Below are 18,590 nucleotides of genomic sequence, written 5' to 3'. Positions count from 1 at the left end.
CCTAAGGTTACACAGCTAGTAAATAGTGATCTGAGGCCTGAACCCAGGCCTCCTGATTTCAAACAAGTCCTATGTTCTTTCTTCTTTATCATACTGCCCTCTCATACTGGATCAGTTAGGTCGAAGCAGATTCACTTTTAGAAGTATATAGCTAGTAAATTGAAAAAAAATTATTCTTTTCTAAAGGTTTTCATATTGACAGAACATAATATAAAAAAATAGCTCACTTCTATGAGGCTGGATTTGAACTCAGGTCCTCTTTGATTCCATGGTCAGTGTTCTATCCACTGTGTCACCTACCTGCACCTTGCTACCTTATTTTCAATCCACTTTTTTTTTTTTGGTGGTAGGGAGGTACTTGTGTTAAGATAAATGAAACTTCTAAACTTTAGGTTAAAGGAGTTTCTTCCAGGTATTATTCTTGTGTTTTGGTTTTTTGTTTGTTTGTTTGTTTGTTTTTTAATCTCCCTGTGTTAGAAAGACTCTTAGAGATCAAATATTTCATTCCCCAAATTTGTTTGAATTTGGGTTGGGACAGGGAAGGCAGGAGAGTCAGAAAGAAGGTGAAGAGGTATGTTTTCCTTCACTAGGAAGGGGAGAGTCAAGGTCAGGGGTGGGGAACCTGAGGCCTCGAGGCCACATGTGGCCTTCTAGGTCCTCAAGTGTGGCTCTTTGAATCCAAACTCTAGGTCCTTGAGTGTGGCCTTTTGACTGAGCCCAAGTTGTACAGAGCAAATCCTTTTATTAAGGGGATTTGTTCTGTGAAGTTTGGATTCAGTCAAAGGGCTGTACTTGAGGACCTATAGAGCCAAAATGTGACCTTGAGGCCACAGGTTCCCCACCACTGGTCAGGGTGATCTTTTTTCTAAAGAGGCAATAGAAGGAGATTTTTTGCTGTTACTCTAAATCACTTGAAAAAGCTACATGTGGTTTGTAAGCTGCAGGTGCTAAAGAGCTGGTGGGGCTTTACCGATAACTGAACTGCATGCTTTGGAGAATGTGTAATCTGGGCATTAGGCCATTTGAAAAATTCCCATTTGTTAAGGGAAGCAGTAAGGTCTGATGGGTAGAGCCAGGGGAATAGGATCTAGATACACTCTGATTCTACCACAACTTGGCTGTGTGGCCGTGGAGTCATTACTTAATCTGGTCTCACTAAATTTTCCTATCTGTAAAATTGGTTAAGCTCTTTGAGATTCTTAGTCCAGACATGCAGGTGCAGTTTAAATTATATTACAGCCTTGGAGCCAGATCTTCTCAGTATGCAACATATAATTCCAGAATTAAACTGTGTTAATTTTTCAACCACTTAGGACACCATTTTCTAAATTATATTTTTATTGACCTGAATTATATGTAGGAAACCAGTTAACCTCAGTCACACTTGCATCTTTGGGGATGGAACTGCCAATCCACCAGAATGCCAGGGTCAGCATTGCCAAGTCTCCATGATAGAATGGAAATAGCACTGGATTTGGAGTCAGAAATACTGAGTTTGAATTCTGACTCTGCAGTTCACTACATTCATGGCCTTGGGCAAGTGACTTTAACCTCTCTGGGTCTCAGTTTCCTCAACTGTAAAGTGAGGCAGTAGGTTAAATAACCTTTGATTTCCCTTGCAACTATAAATCTGATATTATGCTGCTTAATGGGCTTCAGTTCCTTTACTTATAATACCAGAGTTGGACCAGCTCACCTCTAAGATCCCTTCAATTTCTAAATCTAGAAGCCTTTTCATTGTTTTATCATGTCTGTTTCTTGTCTGCCCAAACCTTTTCCCTATGGCCAGTCCCTGATACCACTAATAGGGCAATAAGAACTTTGGAAAATTGACAATGTATAAACTAATATAATTTTAGAGCTGGAAATAACCTTAGCAATCATCTGATTCAAACAACTCACTTTACAGATAAAGAAGCTCAAGCCTAGGCAGATAAAATGACTTATCCAAAGTCATGGTGGCAAAGACAAGACGAAATTTAGGTCTCCTGATTCCTGGCCCATAATCTCCCCTATTTTTACATTGTCTCCCCTAGAGTCACAGTACAGTACTCCACAACCACACATAGCTACTTTATGTCAGGAGTATGGATGTCTAGGGATAAGCCCTGATATTCCAAAGGCAAAGATTTTAAAAGACATACTCTGATACTTTTCAAAGCTAACCCCTATTCCATTCTCATAAATAGCTGTCCCAGTAGTTTAAAAGAATTATTGCCATTAAAAGTATGTGTAATACTAGACAAGAAATATCTTGATTGCTTAATTTACTCCCAGGGAAAAGTATTTATGTTGAAATAATAAGATTTATTTTAAGTTCAAATTATAAAATCTCCTGCTTGACCCTAAATATGCCTCACTGAAAATATCATTTCAAACTTCATGTTTCTATATTGGTTTTAGATAGATGAAAAAAATAGTTGCCTAGTCTTTTCAATTCTATCTCCTCAGTATCTCTCCCATATTTCCTCCTCTCTCTATTTATACCACAACCAGCTTAGTACAGGTCCTCAGCACCACTCATGGACCATTGCAATAGCCCCTTTATTGATCTCCCTGTATCCAGTTTCTCTTTCAGCTGCCAGATTGATATCCTTAAAGTATAGGTCTTAGCTCCTATAGTGCAGATCCCAGGATGTCACTCCATTGCCCAACACAATTTAATGCTGTCCCATCACTTTCAGATAAAATACAAAGTTATTTAAAGTCCACATTCCAACTTCATACTATATATTTTTAAAGCTAGTTATTACATTATTTGGTCAAGTCACTTAACTTTGTTTGCCTCAGTTCCTCATCTGAATGAGCTGAAGAAGGAAATGGCAAACCACTCCAGTATCTTTGTCACCCCAATGTGGTCACAAACAGTTGGACAGGACTGAAACAACTGAACAAAATAATTACATTATTACTTATACATTAATAATTACATCATTATTTCAAGTGTCCTACAATCTAAGAAGACAGGCCAATTCGCTATTAATTGCACAAGACATTCTAATTCCTGTCCATCTTTCCATGGATTGTCCCCCATGGCTAAAATGTTTTTCCTATGCAACTCCACCTCTTGAAATGTGCACACTCCCTTCAAGATTCAAGTATCTCCTCTTTGAAAAGTCCTTTTCTGATTCCCCCAGTTATTAGTACCTGCCCCCTCTTATTGGGAATTACACATACACACACACACACACACATACACACACACACACACACATGCACACACGCACACAAATAAATAATGCCCATATATTTTCAATTAGCATTTTTGCACCTTTATTCCAGACCCTCTGTTAGGTCCTGGAGATAACAAATATAAAAGTGAGACAATCCTTACCCTCAAAGAACTTGAATTCAACTAGGAGGCAACAACATATACATAGGTGAGTTTGTAGATTCAGAACATTCTCTGATACAAAAAGAGGTGTCAAATAAACACCTGTTGATTGATTTATTGAAACAGATGAAAACTAAGTAAATAATCCCCTAATGCTACCTTGTTCCTTAATAGTGTTTCTCAACTTTCTTATTCATCATTTCACAGAATTATAGGTTTGGAGCTGGAAGCAACTTTAGAAGTGATATGGTCCAACCCCCTCATTTTACAGGCAAAGAAACAGAGACTTAGAGGGATCAGCTGAATTACCTAAGATCCCATGGATGGTCGCAGGCAATTCCAAGATTCAAACTTGGGTTCTTTGACTCTAAAATCCAAAGCTACCTTTCCTTTAGGGAGAGTAGAAGGAGATAACTGGAAAACTTGTCTCATTTCTTTTCTTTTTCTTTGCTTCATTGATGTTAATGTTAAATACACACACTGTATTAATACTATCTGGGCCTTTTAGTAATATCATAATGATAGAAACTGAGACATAAAATACCTTCTTATATATAGGTCAAAGAAAGAAGATGTTAACTTATTCCTTTTTTATCACATCATACCAGGGCCAGCTTCATACCACTGACCTAAATCTGAAACCTTTCCATATTCCATGACACATTGTTTATGCCATATGGTAACTCTGGGCTTGGTTAATTATTTTTAATAGAACTTCAGAGAATGGGTGGAGGTCAAAATGACTAAACCCACATCACTGTTAGCACTGTATATGAATTCTACAAAAAGCTGCCATTTGCAGTGCCAAATTACCTTAGTTAGGCCCTTAAATCTACTTGTTACATTTTTAATAAGATAGAGGCAAAACTGAAATAGGTGGTTTGTTTGTTTCCAGAACACTTTAATTACCTTTTAGAATGAACTTCTCCATTTGAAGAATTCCTTTTTTCCTCCCAATGCTTTCATTGCCACTCTCTGAGACTCTTCAGAGAGTAGTCAGCTGGATGGTGCAGTGGATAAAGCGCTAGGCTCACAGTCAGGAAGACACGAGTTCGAATCCTGTTTTAAATATCTGATTAACCCTTTGCAAGTCACTTGACCAATTTCAGATTCATTTTCTTCATCTACAAAATGAGGAGTTTGGATTCAATGGCCTCTATGGTCCTTCCAATTATGAGTATATGCTTCCATGAGTCATACTCAGACCACATAGCACCTATTCTCCTGACTTTTTTCTCTCCCTACTGCTCTCCTTACTAATCAAAGAAAAAGTTGTCTTGCATTATACTTCCTTAGAACCATAAACTGAGGAGAATCCAACAAACTAATTGTAGCTAAGACATTAATAGTCAATAATAATCTTCCAAAAATATGAAGTTTTCAGTGCCAGGTTTGAAACCCTCCCTAATCTCTAAGATTTTAGATTTGCATGGAGATTGGCATTTGTAGGAAAAGCTTTCAGGAGTCCTTTGTAGACTTTAAAATGTTAAGGGAAACAGAGAGGAGTGGAAATGCTTGAGGGGAGGGTGAGGAGGTATAGCATAGGTGATGTCATTGAAATGTTATATAGATTTTGGGGGAAGAGAGCTAATGAGTTGGAAAAAATCTTTTTCCCTCTCTCCTCTCCTCATCCACCAAGATTGAACCTTAATTTGTCATTCATGCTCGTTTGGACCCCTCCACCTACAAAATATTAAGGTAAGATTTTATGTGTCAGTACCCTCAACTATCAGGGTACTGATATCACCTTATCCTCCTCGATTGAGGCAAAGCTGAGATTTCCTGGTTGTCTGCCTTGTGCTCAGACATGGAAGCAGCAGTCTTCACAGTTTGATGATGGACAAGTATTCCTTCTGGCCCACCACCCATACTTGGGCTGCACCCACTTGTTTCTGTTCTTTGAAGCTATCACCACCAGAAAGCCACCAAGACTGCTTAGGCTTTGTCTATCCACCAGTATATCAGATAACCTAGTTACTGACTTAAAATTATATGGATTCGGATTTCAAAGAAAAAAAAACAACATAGGGGGTTGTAGTGTAGAAAGACCATTCTGCTAAGTGCCTGTAACCCCAAAGAAAACTTGCAGGAGAGTGTGGCTGATTATAGATGCTAGATCACTGCATTTTAAAGAAGATTTGCCTCCCAGCATGGTCTTGATCACTCATCAGACTGAACTTGCTTCCAGAGGAGGTGACAAAGGTGAAGAAGCTTTAATTAAGAGGCTGTAAAAGAAAATTGATAAGTAAAATGCTTCTTCTTTCTCATGTGAATTGCTCTGGTGCTCATTGGTCCAAATAAGTAGGATTTTTGTTCTGTTTGTACCATTTATGTACAATTCTCCAACACATACAAAAGAGGCTGTGACATGCCTTGCATCACAGAATGCCTGGCTAAGACTGGATTGCACCAGATGAGTGTAAAATGTTATCTATTTTGAAGTGATTGACATTTTTTCTCTTTGATAGCTTTGGCATGGTCCATGATGGAGAAGGAAACGTGTGCAAGAAGTCTGAGGGTAACATCATGTCCCCTACATTGGCAGGACACAATGGAGTCTTTTCCTGGTCATCTTGTAGTCGCCAGTATCTGTACAAATTTTTAAGGTAAGTAACTCTAGAAGGAGTCTGATTCAAAATGTTTTAAATTTTTTAAGTGTGTAAAATGCTGGGCATTTGGAGAAGATACAAAATTCAGAAAAGACATTGCACTGCTGTCGTGCAGATTACAACCAAACAGGGGGATAGGAGAACTACACAAATAGCCACAGTTTAAAAAAAATGCATTGTTACTGCTTAAATGAGTTACAAGCAACTACCATGTGGGTTACAAGACTGGAAGGTCATTCTCAGCTGGAAGGCATTAGAGAGGAAATGAAAGGGGAAGGGAATAAGCTTTTATTTACATGCCAACCACTGTGGTAAATGCTTTATATGAATATTATCTCATTTGATCCTCACAACAACCTTGGGAGGTAGGTGGCTGTTATCACCCCTATTTTACAGTAGAAGAAACTGAGACAGAGGTTAAGTGACTTGTTCAGGGTCACACAGCTAGTAAGCATCTACAATCAAATTTAAATGCACATCTTCCTGACTCCAGGCCCAACATTTTATCCACTGAACTACCTGGTTCACTCCAGACACAAAGAGACAGTTGATATTAGCTGTAAATGAAGGAAAGCTAGGAATTCCATTAGTGGAAGGAAGGTTTTGGAAGCAATGGAAGGTGTTATAAGCATAATGAAGAGTGTGAGCAAATTCAAGAAGGCAGAAAAGCATGAGACACTTATGGGAAGTTGTGATTTGGTTGTAATATAAAATATAGAGAGAAGTCTCATAAAATATGAGATAAGTCTGGAATGATAGAATAGTGTCAGGATATGGAGGCCTTGAATAAAGAATCTTGAATGCCAGCAAAAGAAATATGGAATTGAGCTAGTAAGCAGTAGGGAACTACAGAAGGCATTTCAGGAGAGGAATAACATGACCAGATCAATGCATGAGTAAATTTAGCTTGGCAGCCTTATGAAGGATGGAGTAAAGTTGGCAAGATGCATAATAAAGGTATTACAATATTCTAAGTATGTGCTGTCAATGGAATTAAAGTGGAAGGAACACATATAATATGAATGAGACACAGTAACTGATTGGATGAGATCAGACAGGAGAGAGAGAAGGAAGGGTCAAAGAGCCAAGGCATCAAGTATGAGAGACTAGAGAAAGGATGAACACTGACAGAAATAGGGAAGGTAGAAGGATCACATAGGGGAGTGGGGTTAGTGATAAGTGCTTTGGACATATTGAGATAGATGTGCCAGTAGGACATCCAGATGGAGGTATTCTTTGAGGAACTGGAGATATACCCTATAAGAGGAGATAGAGCTCTGGAGCTTGGTAAGGATGCCAGGGCTGGTGATATAGAGTAAGCTATTTGTTTATTCTATTGATAATGGATTATAGACCAATCTGATCATGAGAGAGTTCTAACTGCCCTCAACTTTGGTTGTGGGGACAGATAGATTGTTAAAGTCACTCTAAAGGTTCTAAAGGTTGACATATATTAGCTATGTAATCATGGAAGCAAATAGTGACATTAACCTATCCAGGCCCCCAGGCAGCTCTGAAACTTTGTTATAAGTGAGTAGCTGATCTGCTTTGGTGAAGGGAATTTCCACATTGAAGATTCCACATATCTAGGAAATCATAGCATTATATAGTGCTTTAAGGATTACAAAGTGCTTTGCATATGTCATCTTATTTCATCCTCACCTTAACCCTATAGGGTAAGTACTATTATATTATCTTCATTTTCCAGTTGAGGAAACTGAGACTGAGAGAGGTTGTGACTTATATAGCTAATGTGTAAGAGATATAATTTGAACCTGGGTCTTCCTACCTCCAAGTCCAGCACTCTGATATTTGACACTTGTGTGTGTGTGTGTGTGTATGTGTAATATACACATATTGCATAGTATAATGAAGATAACCTGTGATAACAACTTATAAGATAGTTGCTGTTGCTGAGTTGTGTCTGACTCTCCATGACCCCATTTGGGCTTTCCTTGACAAAGACTGGAGTGGTTTGTCATTTCCTTCTCCAGCTCATTTTACAGATGAGGAAACTAAGGCAAAGAGGGTGAAGTGACTTACCCAGGGTCACACAGCTAGGAAGTGTCTGAGGCTAGATTTGAACTCAGGTCCTCCTGACTCCAGGGCTGGCACTCTATCCACTGTGCCACCTAGCTGCCCTTGTAAGATCATAGGATTAATCAAATGTGTATTTTTTGGTTTTGTATTGCATATGTATATCTATGTATATATACAAATGCACATATATATATGTAAATAGACACACAAAGATAAATACTTGCACATATCTTTGGGGGGGGGCATTAGAAGTTTGTTCTTCATTGAATGTCCTCGGGATTTTCAGGCATCTGTCCCTCACTTGACATGTGATCTAATAATGGCTCCTTAGTTAGCCCCTTGTTGCTATGTCCTCATGAGAATGACTTATATATCCATTTCAGCTTTTGAAAAACCATCATGCCTTTTTGTCCTTAGAAAAAAGGTTTAATTTCCAACTGGATTAAGGATACAACTATGTTGGCCTTTTTCTTTCAGCTTCATCTCTCTTGTGAAAAACTGCCAATATTTTTAAGTAATGTAGAAATAAGAGATTTGTTTACCATCCTTTTCCTTTCCAATGTACAAGTCCCAGAGGGAAATTGAGGGAAAGATGCTTCTCCTAAATAAGTTCATTCTGAACCTTTTTGAAAAGTTCACATTGTTGGCGTCGTTATTCCAGGAAAAGTAGGTGAAAGAATATTTTCCTTCTAATCATTAGATTTATGCTTGTAAATGTTCATGCAATAAAAAACAAAGGAAAAGTACATGAAAAAAACCCATCATGACTTGACCAGATGAAGGGATATGAGAGGACAGGTATTATGGGAAATTATCTATAACATAAATATGATCTGAAAGTGGGAAATGGGAGGTGGGGTATAGTAGACTCAAAGTCCTCTCATTTTCAAGATAATGAATCCTAGAGAAGTTAAATGACTTTCCCAAGGTCATGCAACTATTAGGTATCAGAGGCAGAATTGAACCAAGCTCCCCTTGACTCCAAGTTTTGTACCGTATCTTCTATGACTTTCAGATAATATTTTTCTTAAAATAAATGAGAAGAATAGTTTGTCTTCATTGTTTTTCTTTCCTTCAGCCACCATGAACATTTTCTATAATTCATTTTAAGCCTGTTACCTAAGTATCAGGTAGCAGTCTCTTGTGATGCAGTGCAGTATGGTGGAATGTAGGTTGGGCTTGGAGATGTGAGAAGTCCAAAGTCAAATACTCACCCTGTCAGATGGCAATGTGATGTTTGGCAAGTCATTTAACTTATCTATGCTTCAGTTTTCTCATGAGTAAAATGGAGATAATGAATTTTGCAGTGTCTGCCTGTTGAGATTCTTCCCAAGAGCACCAGAAATACAATTTGAACACTAGTCCCCTGACTTTAGAGCCAGGGCTTTTCCCACTGCACCATGTTGCTCCTTCTGTAAATAGATGGCAGAGTTTAAGGGAGGAAGGACAGCAACATTTAAGAACATCTTTTTAATACATTTTGGTACTCACACACCTTTTGTTAGAGTTAAAGTTGACTTGCCCAGGGTCACACAGCTAGTAAATGTTTGAGGTCACATTTGAACTCAGATCTTCCCAACTCCAGACCAGTGTTCTATCCACTGTACCACCTAGCTGCCCCCTTACCTACCATACACCAATTAAATCACAAATCAGGAAAAAACAAAAATATCAGAATAGTTGAACATTTACTCTAGAATCATTTATAATTCCCCTACTACCACCACATTTATTTTTGCTCAACAATAAGGAGAAAAATTAAAGTTCTCTATTTACCTCTAACTTCTAATTGTTATAGGCTCTCTTCAATTCAATTCAGCTGATTAAGTATTTAATAAATATGCAAGAATCTGGGATAGGAGAATGAAAATATTTGTGATTTTTCTTTTTCTTATTTTAAAGAAAAATGGGACTACTTTTTGGAAATAATATGATAAAATTGTTTACCTTTAGTACGAAATCTGCAACAATGTAATGAAAGCTGTAATTGTCAGAGATGGTTAGGGAAACATCTTCGTCTCAAGTGCTTCTGTACAAGTAAGTAATAGGTCAAGTTTTGAAGATAAGGGAAAAAATGGCCTTGAAATTGATGAAGTACTCATGGGGACCAATTCTATTTCTTTTTTTGTGTACACTGACTGCCAGCCACAATCCACAATTCAGCTCAGCTCATAGACTGTTACCATGAGATAGAGGATATTTTCCTGGTTCACCTCTATTACTCTCAGAGCAACTAGGATATCAGCTAAGTGCTTCCTTTAGCCTGCTTACTAAGTCTCCCTGCAGTAATTCTGGAATGCAATTTTACTTTGGAGGATTTGGCTAATTCCCCCTAGACCACACACTAGTAATTAAATCTAAAACTTAAATTAATTAAGATTTTACAAAATCAACAAGTTGACTTTTGGAAGTAAATCTCATACAAACATCAAGCAAAAGCTCTAGGCATCTAATTTAATCAGCAGGGCTTTTGCTTTATTTGAAATGACCCATTACAAGTTAGATACTTTGCCTGAGCCTGAATTAGTCATGCCCTTGGTGACTCTATAAATCTGAGTTGATATTCTGTCACATGTGTGTGTGGACTTCCTGAATCATGTGTACTCACCAGCAATTAGATGGGTATTTGGCCCCATGCCCATCTCTGAGTAAGCAGTAAAAGGAAAACTTTTCAAGGATGAATCTACTATTCTAAATAAAAGATTAGCATTTAGACAGTGCAAAAAAGAATTGAGTAAACTCTAAGTCTCCTGAAAATTTAGAGGAAAGCTTTGTGCCCTGGTCTTACTAATATCCAGATAATTTGGATGGATTTTTTTTAGTATAAGCTCTAAGCCCATCATCCTGTTGACATATCATGTCCTTAAAATATTTTCTATTAATAGACACAAACCTCATCCCAATTAGTCATGTCTGTACCAGTGGCCTATAGTTTCAGGAAAACTTAGCTCAATAATTTAAAAGTAGTAAAGCACATCATAGTTCCATCCTCAAGTCACTTCTTACATGTGATTATTTTATTTTCAACTCCTTGATGATCAATAAAAAATACGCAGAGCTAAAATGGAATTCTGTTAATCCCACAGAATATTTGGGCTTTCTCCTTGTTCCCTACTCCAATGCCTCCTTGGGGCATGGAGATGATCTTGGGTTCTTGAGGTCCCACTGCTGGAGTGTAACCTCTGGCCAGTTCTACCAACTTGGAAAGGCTTTGATTATGGACCAGTGATGTATGTGTTTAAAAAACGTGACCCAACTAGATGTAGACAGACTGACCACAAGGCTGCTACCTAAAAATTAATTTGGAGGCCACAGGTATTTTAAGAAATCATAGAGAAGTTATAATTTGCACTGGTACAGAGGGCACACACACTGATTCAATACCAAGGTGTTGAAGTATTGGATTGAGAATTAATAGTAGGTCCCAAAATTATATTTTGATGAGAATCTGGGAAATATACAATTGTGCCTCATGGAAAGAATATATATTAATTCAAACCTCATATAACTTTTCAAAAGTCATCTTTTATTATGTCTTTGCCATATGCTTTTGGAGGGGGGAGTGGGAATGGTGAAGGTGGTGTCTGCGTGTGGATCTCCAAAATTATGCTGTAGGAAGCATGTTTGTAGTAGAAAGTGGAACTGTTCATGGTGGAATCAAAGGAACTGATCATGCTGCTAAACTAGCTAGACAACACTGAGTGACCAATTTGCGTTTCTATTTCTCTATATATAAAAACAGGAGGTCAGACTAGATGATGTCTAAGGTTCCTTCCACTTCCAATATTCTCTGATTCTATAGAAGGAATAGGAGAGAATTTTTTTTGTTATGAGTTATCTCATTGAATGTGAAAGTTGAATGCCAAATTATCCTTATATGCTTAAATATTTCATTCATATAATATAATCTCACTTTGTAGGAGCTTTTGGAATAGTAAATGGCAGGTAATATTATAACATATTTCTAAAGAACTGAATAAAGTTATGTCAGTTTGTGTGTGTGTCTTCTATTAATATAAATTAATTTTGATAACAAATTCTGGAAAGACCATTAGTGAAAATGATTTTTCTTTACCTTGATGATAGTATAATATGACAGTGTGGTATCATGAGTAGACAGTCAGCCATGGAAATAGATAGGTTCAAAGCCCACTCCTGACTGTATGATCTTGGGCATGTCACTTACTATCTCAGTGTTCCTAGAAACTATATAAAACTCTAAGTTGCTGAGTAGGTGTTGACCTACATTAGTAGAGAGTTTATTCAATAGTTAGTTTCCCATATCAGTGAAATCACAGATTCAGGCTCTCTCCACTAATTTGATATCATTCTAATTCTATTATAGGTGTAGCAAATGATAAAAATAGCACTTATTAATGAACTGGAGAAAAACTACCTGGTTTTACTTACGCACAACTGTTGACATTCCTTTTCCTAGTTTCCCATCTGTGAGATAGGAATAGCATCAGCCCCACTATATCTGAGATAGTAGCAATAGATGATATAATACATCAATCGATCCATCTATTAATAAGCAATTAGTAAATGCATATTTTGCACTAAGCTCTGTGTTATAAGATACAAAACCAAAAATGGAATATTCCATGTCCTCTAGGAGCTCATATTCTGTTGGGTAAAACAACATGTATGGATATAAATACAAACAAAAATATATACAAAATAAATTCTTTGTGTTTTCTAAAAGAAATAGTTGACAGAATTTCAGAACTTTCTCTAATCACCAAATCAAGAAGGCATCTCTCAGTTTTCTGGATTTCTTTAACACAGTGTTTATACTGCTTCCTATTGTAGTATCTCTTCATTTTATTCTCGTTCTGGGATTGATATTACCTTGAGACAGTCTTATTCATCTCTGTATCTGCCCCTCCACTGCTCCCACCCATGCTGACTTACTTAGCAAAGCGCTTTGGACAGAGGTGGCACTCAAAGGGTACTTGTTGAATGAGTGAATGAGGAGAAATGCTGTGTTTCTTCAAAACTTAACACCTTAATGCTAGAAGGAACCATAGAGGTGACCTCGTCCATCTCCCTCATTTTCCAGATGAGGTAACTGCATCGACCATGGTGATGCCTTTGCTGTCTTGATTCCTTGCCATTTTAAATAAATGCTCAGAATTTCTTGGCCAGTGTGAGGACTACATGTTCCACCCTCCCCCCTCCCCCCAATGTCCCAGATTTATAACTTATAAAACTCACAGGCTAAGAAGGTGATAATCAATTCGTATTTGTTTGTTTTTGTTGGGGAGGAGAGGGTGAAGGAAACTCAGCAGTAGCTTTGACTAGATTGAATCTACATTTGTATTTGAAATTCTGGTCAGGAATTGGCCCAGACCTAGAATATTGCTGGCGGAAATTTTTACACAGTTCAGTAAGGGACTAATGGAAGCTGTAAACTATTGTCCAGGTGGCACCAGCCCTTCAACAGTCATTGTGAGGAAACGTCCAAGTAGGCAGGCTGTGTTTTGACAGCCGCAACATCCACTTCCACAGGCATATCCTTTGATTGTTCCTGGCAAAGAGTATCCTCTTTCTTTGGAGCATGAAGCTCTGGTTCAGAAGAGGTATCTGTGGTAGGAGCGTCTTACAGTAGACAGCTGGTTGCAATTACCTGAGTTCACCTTTCCCCACAATATAGTCAGGACTAAATTGCTCTTTGGAAGGGGTGAAATGCATTATTGATAATTTCAGAAAATGTGGATGGTATATGTAGAGCTGCAGTTAGGAGAAATGTAATTATTAGGCCTCAAGAGGAGAATAGTTTCCACTGCCCTATGCAAAGTATCTTTTTTCAATTTTATGAGAACAAAAGCAAAACAATGTGTGTAACCTCTGCTAACTCCCTCTGGTCAACACATATGGCCCCATCCCTTCTCTGTGTTTTAGCACTGCTCAAGCCATATGCCTTGCTGATCAGCCTAAGCCTGTGAATGAATACAAGTATCCTGAAAAGCTGCCTGGAGAATTGTATGATGCCAACACACAATGCAAGTGGCAATTCGGGGAGAAGGCCAAGCTTTGCATGTTGGACTTCAAAAAGGCAAGAGATTGTTATGGAATGATTGATTCAGTATAATTTATATTAGTGGGGACATTTTTTTAAAAGTTTAATTTACAAGAATTCTTTACTCCATGTGATTGACTGTATTTCAAAAGAATTAAACTCAACAGCCATTTATTGATCACCTGCCTTGTACCGGGCCCTATGCTAGATGCTGGATGCAAACAGTCTCTTCCCTCAAGGATTCTACTCGATAGACATAATATGGTATGCGCAGAGTCAATGTATTGTAGTAAGTAGAGCACTAGACCTGGAATCAAGAAGTCCTGCCTTTGAATTCCACTTCAGATGGATGTGATTCTAGGCAAGCATTTGGCATGGTCCTTTAATTCCAAACCAAGCATTTGTTCTACTGCATCTACTGTCATTCTAGTATTATTAAATTAAATAATGCATTCAAAGTGCTTTGCAAAATTTAAAATGCTATTTTAGTAAACACATACAAAAATGCATGAACTAAATGCAGAGTAATAGAGGGGAGGAAGAGGAAAGGAGACAAGCATTTATTAATTGCCTGCTGTGTGCCTGGCACTGTGATAAGTGCTTTACAAATATTATCTAATTTGATGCTGAGGAGAGGAAGGAGCATTAAAACTGAGTGAATCAGGAAAGGCCTGATAGCCCAACATCGTGGCCCTTGGGCCTTGAATAGAGCTGAAAGGAAGGAGTAACAATACATTATGATACAGTGTATAGTAGGGAGGGAAACATTTTGGCAGGGGATGGGTTTGTACGTACTCTTGTAGATAAAAGTGTTTGACTCTGAGAACCTGAGACAGCCTTCATCTCAGAACATTTCTGTCATATGGAGTCACATTTATTTTTCATCAAAAAATCTTCTAATTGTCAGTGAATAAAATAAAAAAAAGGTTCTACTGACTACTGAATGAAACTAGCAAAGACAATTCATAATCTTAATAATATGAATTCCAGGAGGAGGAGGGAATGGCAGTACAGAAAAGGTGAATGCCTTTTAAATATGCAAGTACAATGAAGCCTGAACAGCTAAACAGAGAATAATAAATTCAAAGAGATACAAGACACAAAGTGGACCATGGGCAGATGTGACCACAAGCAGTCCCACAGATAAGGGACACATGTTAATAATGGTAGTTAGTGATGTAGCATTATCATACGTAGAGCTGCAGTTAGGAGAAATGTAATTATTAGGCCTCAAGAGGAGAATAGTTTCCACTGCCCTATGCAAAGTATCTTTGTTCAATTTTATGAGAACAAAAGCAAAACAATGTGTGTAACCTCTGCTAACTCCCTCTGGTCAACACATATGGCTCATCATCTTTGAATTTTGCTAGAACCAAAAAAAATGTGATAGGACATCTGATGAAGTATAATTTTATATTTTAAAATATATGATAAATTTATATGGGGAATAGGGACCAGACCTGTGGTTTCACTGTTATAGGGAACTATCAGGTGGGAAAACTGCCTCTGGTAATATAGAATTGACACCTTCTCTTTAAATTACAGACTTGGAAAATAGTTAAAGCAGTAAGAAATTAAGTGACTTAGCCAGGTTAACTTGACAAGTGTCAGAGGGAGGATTTGAACCCAGGACTTCCTAGTTCTGAGGCCAGCTCTCTATCCACTATGTCACAGTGCTTCTGTATATATTTATGTGTGTGTATATGTGTGTGGCCATGTATGTACCCACTTATGTGTTTCTACCCCTACTCTTTTCCCCAGGAGGTATTGTTTTTGCCTGTAGTTTGTGGAAAATAAAGCTTATGGTAGATGTACTCTCAAGTCTGAAACTTCATCCCCAAAATTCCATCTACTGAAATTATATTTTTATTCACCTTAACTCTTTGATAAATTTAATTCAGCAAACATTTAAGTGCCTATTCTGGTACAAGTCACTGGGAATACAATGACAAAAGTGAAAATAAGTCATCTTAACCCTTTGATAAATTTAATTTGGCAAACAATTAAGTGCCTGTTCTGGTACAAGTTATGGGGAATACAATGACACAAATGAAAATAAGGCCCTTCAGGGAACTTGTATTCAACTGGAGATATCAAGATTAGTTATCATTCATTTTTATTGAAATCCACCTTTAGGGGAAAGCAATCATCCCTTGAATTATGGAGCAAAAGAGACAAAGAATTATGGGGCAAAACGGTTATGTGATCCAGTGATACAGGATGTCCCTTAATTGATTGCCTTGCAATAGCAGTTTGCAGTTCAGGGTTTTAGTTAAGGAAGAAATTTCTCAGCTGTCAAGAATCTTCTAAGTATGCTGTTATGGTGACTGAATTTACCAGGTTTCTTCCATAATCAAATTTTTGACCACTGCAAATATTCTGAATACTTATGCACTGCTTTGTTCTGTCATCATTGTATGATAGCCTGAGCCTGAAGATTAGGATGTAAAGTGCCAGAGCTATTTTGATATTTGATGCCTTTGGTCATGTGGGCATGGTCGCAGTATACTAGTATGACCCCTAAAGCCTTTACCTTCAAGCTCCATAGCTTCTGACTCATGATTTCATGCATCTGTCATCCAAAGTATCAGCAAGAAAAGGCTGTAATGTTATTTTAATAAAAAAATTAAAGCTATGTGATACCTGGGAGAAAATCTTTGGATATCTGAGCCCAAGTCAATTCTCATTTCCATCCTCATTATCAATAACTAGCTTTCATTCATTTTTCACAAGCTTTTTTTTATCTTCTTTGTAACTTCTAGAAAGTTGAAATGGGCTAAATCTAGTCTCTAACTTCCTAATGGTTGAAGACATAACACTTATGAGAAGAGAAAGGTCAAAAGAGGGCAATGGGCTTATCAACAGGCCTTGGTAATAAGATGGGGTAAGGAAAGGTGTGGCAGCTAGGTGATGTAGTAGATAGAGTGCTAAGATTGGAATGAGAAAGACTCTTCTTCATGAATTCAAATCCAGCCTCACATACTAACTGGCTGTATGAACTTGGGTGAGTCACTTAATCCTGTTTACCTCAGTTTCCTCATCTGTAAAATGAGCTGAAGAAGGAAATAGCAAACCACTTCAGTGTCTTTGCCAAGAAAACTCCAAAAGGGTTCATGATGAGTCTGTTATGACTTAAACAACTGAGCACAAAGAAAGGTATAATTGTTCTTCCTATGCCCACTGAGGACAGGGCAGGATAGAGTTAAATTGGGACAGATTAAAGTTAGGCATGCAGAAATCTTTTCCAATTTTATCAGGTTTCAAGAAAGACAGATATTACCAATGGTAACATGAGAATCTTCTTTTGGAAATATTTGTCAATGAAAAGACACTCTCTCTAGACATTGGATAATAAATGCTTATCAGTTTTGTTTTGTTTTGTTTTAGAGGAGGATGGGTTATTGATTTCACAAAGTCCCTTCTAATTTTGTAGTTTTTGATATACTGATATGGGATCTCCTTTGGTCAATTGCCTCAGATAATAGAATTGAGAATCCCAAAGAACTTGGAAGTCCTATGGTATGGGACTTAAAAGCTCATAAGCTTGGAATCATAATAGCTATTCTCTTTTTGATCTAGAACTCTTAGGTCACATTTATCATCAATAAATGAGCATACTCACCTTCATGATGTGAATAATGCTTCATTTTCTCCCTTATGTTAGAATGAAGGCCATTACAAAGAGGCAGCACGGCCTATTGGATAGAGAGCCAATCTCAGAGTTAGAAGTAGCAGAGTTCAAGTACCTCCTCAGACTTACAAATCTGATATATTTGGATGTGTGACCCTGGGCAATTGAGTAACTTCTCACTGTCCCCAGGCAACTCTCTGAGACTAAGCTTTGGAGCAATTGCTGATCTGCAAGTATAGGAGTTCCAGAACTTGGAGCTCCCTGTACAAGTGGGGCAAACTCAAGTAGGGACCATTAAACCATACATAAGGATCCCTGTGGGAACATATTGACTTAGTAAACCATATATTAACATTATGTATGTTATATTGTATTTTAATTTACTTTATTAAATATTTACCAATTATATTTTAATCTGGTTCTGGACACAGAGGACAGTGTTGTGAACTCCATGCACAAATCAGTGATTGTTTGACACCTCTGCCCTATACCAATAAAATCATAATTCCAGTCCAAAATAAAAGCTTAATATGCATCATTTTCCTACTTTATTATTTTTGAATATTCACTGAAGTTCATAAGTGCTTATCAAATATTTTTACAAGAGCAAATTCTAAGTGAAGTGTGTTCATATTACAGATATTAGAAGTGGCAAAGTGGCACCGTAGTGCATAAAGCCCTGGGCCTGGAGTCAGGAAGACTCCAGTGTTCAAATGTTACCTCAGACACTTGCTAGCCTCATTTTGCCTGCATTTTTCTCAATTCCCTCATCAGTAAAATAGAGATAATAGCACCTACCTCCTAGAATTATTGTGAGAATCAAATGACATAATAATTGTAAAGGTGTTTACCACAGTGCCTAGCACATATCAGATGCTATATAAATGTTAGCCATTTGTTATTGTGGTTATTATTCTAATTATATCAGTCCTAGATGCTATATTAAGACTTTTT

General features: G+C 37.5%; 1 protein-coding gene across 1 annotated transcript in view; it reads left to right on the top strand.

Annotated features, from left to right (window-relative positions):
• ADAMTS16 (ADAM metallopeptidase with thrombospondin type 1 motif 16) overlaps window positions 1-18,590 on the top strand; it is a 239,429-nt gene that overhangs the window by 91,186 nt on the left and 129,653 nt on the right. Inside the window, exons 9-10 of the mRNA XM_027869000.1 lie at window positions 5,803-5,940; window positions 13,888-14,041. Of these exons, the coding sequence (XP_027724801.1) occupies window positions 5,803-5,940; window positions 13,888-14,041 (292 nt within the window). The remainder of the gene's footprint in view (window positions 1-5,802; window positions 5,941-13,887; window positions 14,042-18,590) is intronic.

The sequence above is a fragment of the Vombatus ursinus genome, unplaced genomic scaffold (genome assembly GCF_900497805.2).
Source record: "Vombatus ursinus unplaced genomic scaffold, bare-nosed wombat genome assembly UNPS02014791.1, whole genome shotgun sequence".
NCBI classification, from domain to species: Eukaryota; Metazoa; Chordata; class Mammalia; order Diprotodontia; family Vombatidae; genus Vombatus; species Vombatus ursinus.
Note: the sequence above shows the minus strand (reverse complement) of the source record. Positions and strands in the feature narration are given on the sequence as shown.